The following is a 7,232-nucleotide window of genomic DNA, read 5'->3' on the forward strand; positions in this document are numbered from 1 at the left end:
AAAAAAAAAAAAAAATTAGCCAAATATAATGGCACACACCTGTAGTCTCAGTTACTTGGGAAGCCGAAGCAGAAGGATTGCTTGAGCCCAGGAGTTTGAGACCAGCCTGGGCAACATAGCGATACCATGTTTCTACAAAAAAAACCTGGGCATGGTGGTGCACGCCTGTAGTCCCAGCTATTCTTTGGAAAGCTGAGACAGGAGGATGGCTTGAGCTCAGGAGTTGGCGGTTGCTGTGAGCTGTGCTCATGCCACTGTACTCCAGCCTGGCAACAGAGCAAAACCTCATTTGAGAGAGAGAGTCTACTGTGGGCATCTGGAGTTTAATCCCCCGGGAGAAACCTGGAGGAATGTGGAACCCACAGCTCAGGGTCACCGTACCCCAGGGAGGGTGGTCTTTTTTTTCGGGGCTCTGAGCAGCTGTGCACTGGCAGAGAAAGCCCCATGGTGGGGGAATCACAGGGGTCCCTGTAAAAGCAACTGCCAAGGTGCCCGGTGCACCCCGTGTGCATCCATCTGGCCCACAGTGGGAGGGAGGGACGTCACAGCTGGAGGAAGGATGAGTGTCCTCGGTGTCTGGGGCTCCCGTGGGTTGGGCTCCTGCGGTGCACCAGGCACACCACGCCTGCCCCAAGGTCCTGGTGTGTATGGCACTGACCCCTCCCCCAACCTGTGTCCCCAGGATGCTGCCCGTCACAGACTACCTGCTGCATGTCCTGGGGCTGGAGAAGACAGCGTTCCGCATATACGCGGTGTCCACCCTCCTCCTTCTGGGACTCTTCTTCGTCTTCCGCCTGCTGCTGCAGGTTCTGGGGCTCTGCCGGCGCTTCTACATTACCTGCTGCCGGCTGCGCTGTTTCCCCCAGCCGCCCCGCCGCAACTGGCTGCTGGGCCATCTGGGGATGGTAAGTGTGGCCCAGCTGGGCTGGGCTGAGTAGGTCCAGCGAGTTCAATAAGGAGGTAACAGGCCTGCTGCCTTCCCATATCCTCCCAAGTATCTGCTTGGGGGTACCAGCAGACTTTTTCTTATGGAGTTTGCGACCGAGGTTCAGAGAGGGCAAGGAGTTTACCCCAAGGGGACACAGCTGGGATGAGACAGAACAAATACTTCCTGCTCCTCTAGCAGGGCTCAAACATCCCAGCCCCATGGCCTTTGCCAAAACCGTGCTCTTTGCCTAGAATATCTTTCTCTGCCTGATAAACGTCTACCCATTTTTCATACCCCATCTCCAATGCCCTTACTCCAGGAAGCCGTCTCTGGATTCAGTGGTTGTCGTGGAGGCAGTGGCCAGGCTCTGGTGTCTAAGGCAGTTGACCCGGGCCAGCTCTAAAGCCCAGCCTTGACTCTGTGGGTCCAGGCCAGCTCCTGGCCCCATGTGGTTCCATGGGAGGCCACGATGGCCCTTGCATTTGGACAGGGAAACCATGACCTGATGGGGAAGGAAACACAGTTCCTCCATTCGGCCAGGCACTGGGTTAGGCTGCTTCATAACTGAGCTGTCCCCCAATTCCCACAGCCTGTGACATAAGGTAGATCTGCTCTATTTACAGGATTCATTCTTAGGGATTCGGGTTCAGAGAGGTTAAATGACTTGCCTAATGTCACACAGCCCCTCACAGTGGATGTGAGCTCATATTGGCCTGCCACTGAACCCGATGTGCTTCTGCTTCATAGAGCAGGCTATGAAAGAGCAGTCTTGGCTGGGCATGGTGGCTCACGCCTGCAATCCCAGCACTTTGGGAGGCCAAGGAGGGAGGATGGCTTGAGGCCAGGTGTTCGAGACCAGCCTGGGCAACACAGTGAGACCTCGTCTCTACAAAAAAAATCAAAAAAATTAGCCAGGTGTGGTGGCATGTGTCTGTAGTCCTGACTACTTGGGGGTTGGGGAGAGGGCCTGAGGCAGGAGGATAGCCTGAGCCCAGCAGGTTGAAGCTGCAGTGAGCCGACTGTGCCACTACACTCCAGCCTGGATGGCAGAGTGAGACTCCGACTCAAAAAAAAAAAAAAAGAATGGTTTTGCAGCTGGGTGGCCTGTGTGTGGGCCCTGGCTTTGCCGCTGTGACAGATACCAGCACCTGCCCATTTCAGCCCATTTCTGGATGCAGTGGCCTGACTTCTGGCTGGCAGCACCTGCGTTCTAGGGGCTTCCTCTGGTGGCTGGAGCCCACTCTACCTGTGTGTACCATGAGCTTGGGAATTGATGCCTACCCCCCATGGGAGTACCCCCCACTCCCAGCAAATGACCCCCTGGGCAGGAGTGGACCAATGTACCAGCTCCCTTGCCTTCTGGTGGGTTGACTTTTTCCTCCCTGTTTCACTCCCCCACACCACAACCCATATTTTGAGGGGATCGCCTCCCAAATAAATGACGTGTCCTAGAGCCCTCGCCTCGGGACCTGCTTCTGGAAGAGCCCAAATCAGGACAGTCACTTACTTGTCACTCCAGACAAGCCACTTGACCTTTCTGAGCAAAGTAAAACTGGGAAAAGAGTAGGAACAACCTCAGAGGGTCCATGTGTAGGTGGAACATGCCAGTATATGAACAATGCCCACAAAAGCCCCAACAGTGCAGACTTGTGTTAAATATAACAATAGTAGGGCTGGGCATGGTGGCTCATGCCTGTCATTCCAGCACTTTGGGAGACTGAGGTGAGAGGATTGCCTGAGCCCACAGGTTCAAGACCAGCCTGGGCAATTTGGCGAGACCTCATCTCTACAATAAATCAAAAAATTAGCCAGGCGTGGTGGCATGTGCCTGTGGTTCCAGCTACTTGGAAGGCTGAGGTGGAAGGATTACTTGAGCCCAAAAGGTCGAGGCTGTGGTGGTTGTGAGTGTGCCACTGTACTCCAACTTGGGCGACAGAGTGAGACTCTAACTCAAAAAAAAAAAACAAAAACATTAGTCAAGCAGGCGTGGTGGCTCAAGCCTGTCATCCCAGCACTTTGGGAGGCGAAGGTGAGAGGATTGCCTGAGCCCATGGGTTCAAGACCAACCTGGGCAACATGGTGAGACTTCATCTTTACAATAAATAAATAAATAAATAAATCGCCAGGTGTGGTAGCATGTGTTTGTGGTTCCGGCTACCTGGAAGGCTGAGGCAGAAGGATCACCTGAGCCCAGCAGGTCGAGGCTGCAGTTGCCATTGCACTCCAGCACTCCAGCCTGGGTGACAGAGTGAGACTCCGACTCAAAAATAAAACAACGAATTAGTTGGGTGTGATAGTGGGTACCTATAGTCCCAGAGACAGAAGGTTGAGGTGAAGGGATTGCCTGAGCTCAGGAGGTCAAGGCTGCAGTGAGCCATGATTGTGCCAACCTGGTGACAGAGTGAGACCCTGACATACACACACAAACACACACACACACACAACAGTAGAAACATTTTATTACAAACATTGTGAGTACTTGATACATGCCACCCATATCATTATTGTGTTTACTGCTACTATTTTACTTTATTTATTTATTTATTTAGAGACAAGATCTCTCTCTCTGCCCAGGCTGGCCACAACGGTCCAATCATAGTTCACTGCAGCCACGAACTCCTGGATTTGAGCAATCTTCCCATCTCAGCCTCCCAAGTAGCTGGGACTATAGGTGCATACCAACACACCCGGCTAATTTTTCTTTTTTTAAGAGATGAAGTCTCACTATATTGTCCAGCCTGGTCTTGAACTTCTGGCCCCAAGTGATCCTCCTGCCTCAGGCTCTCAAAGTGCTGGAATTACAGGCAGGAGCCACCACAGTGGGCCACCATTTTTATTTCGTGAACACCAGCTGTGTGTCCGGACCATGCTGGGTCTCTTACCCTCTCAATTGCCCTCAGAGGGAGAGTTGGTTCTTCGCCATTTTTCAGATGAGGAAATGGAGGCCCAGAGAGATGTGGCCAACTGCCCCAAATCACACAGCACTGCTGGGTTTGCTTTGAAGCTACAGGAGGTGGTGGGAGGAAGAGGCCAGAAAAGCTGGGCTGTGCCTCTCTTGATCGTCCCCCTCTTACCTCTTGCAGTACCTCCCAAATGAGACGGGCCTTCAAGATGAGAAGAAGGTGCTAGACAACATGCACCACGTGATCTTGGTGTGGATGGGACCCATCCTGCCACTGTTGGTTCTGGTGCACCCTGATTATATCAAGCCCCTGTTGGGAGCCTCAGGTAGGCACACTGGGCCTCTGAGCAATGGGTGAGTCCTCAACTCCCAGAGCCCACCTGGGATTCTAGCCAGGTGGGCTATCCAGCAGAAGCGTTGTTTGAGTAGGGCTTTGAAGGATGAATAGGAGTTCCCCAAAACAGAAATGGCAATCAATTATGGGAACAGCATGGACAAAGATGTAACAGTGACTAAGAATTTCAGGAACTTTGAGGGAATGTCCACCCACTTAGAAGTCAATGCCAAGCACGTTTGGATAGGCAGCTATTCATTTCAGGTTTTGTTAAGTACATGTTGTTCAATCTCAGGCTGTGGCACTCCTATCATTTGGGTGCTAACACTCCCATCATGGCCAGGGCTGTTGTAGCCCAACCTGAAGCATGGTGTCATCAACTTGGCTGACCCTGACGGGGAGGGAGGGAGATGTGGCAAAATTACTTCTTTCTTCCACAGTCCACACCTGTCCCTGAGGTGTAGAACTCCCAAGTGTGCTTGGTGAGCTCTTGCTCAGCCTTCAACACTCTCCTCCAATGGCCACCTCCTCCAGGAAACCCTCCCTGAGTCCCTAGACAGACCCATGATCAGTTCTATTTATTAAAAATTTATTTTAAAGATGTGGGGTATAACTCAGAATTAGGTAGACAAAAGGTCATGATACAGGTAAAGTTTGGGCCTCCCCTTGGACCCCACTTCACCTGATTTGAGATCAGGTACCCCATTGATGTTATGTGCTCCCCCGCTTCCCTGGCAGTTTCCGGTTACTGCCAATCTCTTTTATGTAGTATTACAATAAATGTTCAGGGTCCACTTATGAGTGAGAACATGTGGTACTCAGTTCTTTGTTTCTGTGATAGATCAGAGTATGATAGACTCTAAATCCATCCTAGACTCTAAGTTGCTGCAAAGTCCCTAATTTTTTTCTTCTTTATGGCTGCAAAACAGTCCATCGTGTATATGTGCCACCTTTTCTTTACCCAGTCCACTTTCAATGGGCAGCATGGTTGTTTTCATGTTTTTGCTATTGTGAATGGTGCTGCAACAAACATGCATGTGCAGGTATCTTTTTTGTAGAATGACTTGAGTTCCTCTAGGTATATTCCCAGTAAGAGGAAGGCTGGGTCGTGTGGAAGGCCGATTTTTAGATCTTTTAGGAATCACTACACTCTTTTCCACAGAAGTTGTCTAACCCTTCAGGGCTGGGCACATGTTTGTCCAGCTCTGGTCTTCCTCATAAGTGGTCACTTTCAGAGGCATCGGGCAGGAGAGGGGTGGAAAAGGGGAGCTCCGAGGAATTTTAGAATCTCTGGCCTCAGCTTGGGCTTCGGTAAGCCCGCACCTGGAGATGTTCTTCCAGGCTGCCACCCGGGAGCCACGAAAGAGGAAGGGTCCTCCGTCCTTCCTGTCCCCAGTGATGCCTCTTCATCCCCTATGATTGCATTTGTGAAGGGATGACAGTCCACACTGAACTGAGGGGAACACCTCAGCCTTGGAAGAGGTGATGTTTGCAAGGGGTGGCCACACGTGTGGGAAGGGCCCTGGCCAGGCATCGGGTGGGTGGGGCTGGATTCTGGCTTCAGCATGTACTTGCTCTGTGACTTCAGGGCCTTGGTTTCTGATCTGTAGAGTGGGGGCAGTTGTGAAGACTCAGTCATACACTGTAGGCAGGCATGGGTAAGGGCTTTTCCAGCCAGGCTCTGTGGCTCAGCCTGTAATCCTGCGCCTTTGGGAGGCTGAGGTGAGTGGATTGCCTGAACCCGCGGGTTCGAGACCCACCTGGGCAGTGAGACCTCATCTCTACAATAAATCAAAAAATCAGCCAGGCGTGGTAGCGCATGCCTGTAATTCCAGCTACTTGGAAGACTGAGGCGAAGGATCGCCAGAGCCCAACAGGTCGAGGCTGCGGTGGCCAGGAGCGGCCACTGCACTCCAGTCTGGGTGACAGAGTGAGACTCCAACTCAAAAAAAAAAAAAAAAAGAAAAGATAAGGGCTTTTCCTCTTCTGCATTTTCAGATTCTTTTTTCCTTTTTCTCTCCCTCCTCCTTACCCTCCTCCTTGTCTCTTCCTCCTTGTCTCTTTCCTTTTCTTTTCCCTTTCCTCCTCCTCTGTTTTCTTTTTCTCCTCCTGTTCTTTTTCCTCCTCCTTCTCTTCCATTCTCTTTTTTTCTTTCTCCTCCTTTTCCTCTTCCTGTCCCTCCTCCTCCTCTGCTTCTCCTCCTCCTCCTCCCCCCTCCTCCTTTTCTTCCTCTCCCCTTCCTCCTTCTTCTATTCTTCTTCCTCCTACTCCCCCTTCCTTGTTTCTCTCTCCTTCTTTTCCTCCCCAGAGCATCAGTCTCCTAAGCCCCATCCTGCATGGTTGGGAGACCCCAAGTAACGCCTCCAGCATGGGCCTGGCACTTAGAATATGTTCAGGCCTCCTCCTCCTCCCTCACAAACAGGCAGGACATCCTTGCCTCCCTGGCTGGAGAAGCCCGACAGGGAACTCCAGGATGGAGAAGGTGGGCCAATGAGTCAGCCTGGAGTGAAGCCTCCCGGCTCCCGGGTGCTCCCGCCTGGTTTAGACAGGTCCCATTCGAGTCACAGACTCCATCCCCCACCAGGGCCCTCCACCTGGGAGTCCCCTGGGATTGGACCCTCACAGCCCCTGGGCTCTGGGGAAGGCACAACTCTTGGAGCCTGTTTCTCCATGGTCTTATGGGCTTTTGGAACAGGGGATATTAATGAGAGAAAGTAGATAAAAATGCTTTATGGAGAACAAGTTGAGATATATATAGGCATATATACATGTGTTTTTCTTTTTTTTTTAAGTGGGAGCTCACTCTGTTGCCTAGGCTGGAGTGCAGTGGCATGGTCATAACTCATCACAGCCTTGAATTCCTGGGCTCAGGCAATCCTCCCAAATAACTGGAACTACAGGTGCTTGCCACTATGCCTGGCTAATATTTTGATTTTTTTTTTTTGGTGGAGACAAGGTCTCACTATGTTGCACAAGCTGGTCTAGAACTCCCGAGCTCAAGCAATCCACCTGCCTCAACCTTCCAAAGTACTGGGTTTGCAGGCATGAGTCACCATGCCCGGCTATTC

At 51.6% G+C, this 7,232-nt stretch overlaps 1 protein-coding gene across 1 annotated transcript in view; it reads left to right on the forward strand.

Annotated features, from left to right (window-relative positions):
- LOC103250603 (cytochrome P450 4F22) overlaps nt 1-7,232 on the forward strand; it is a 29,151-nt gene that overhangs the window by 1,914 nt on the left and 20,005 nt on the right. Inside the window, exons 2-3 of the mRNA XM_008049201.1 lie at nt 683-905; nt 4,012-4,156. Coding sequence (XP_008047392.1) covers nt 684-905; nt 4,012-4,156 — 367 coding nt within the window. The 5' untranslated portion in view covers nt 683. The remainder of the gene's footprint in view (nt 1-682; nt 906-4,011; nt 4,157-7,232) is intronic.

The sequence above is a fragment of the Carlito syrichta genome, unplaced genomic scaffold (assembly GCF_000164805.1).
Source record: "Carlito syrichta isolate Samal-C Ts95f unplaced genomic scaffold, Tarsius_syrichta-2.0.1 Scaffold130696, whole genome shotgun sequence".
Taxonomy (NCBI): domain Eukaryota; kingdom Metazoa; phylum Chordata; class Mammalia; order Primates; family Tarsiidae; genus Carlito; species Carlito syrichta.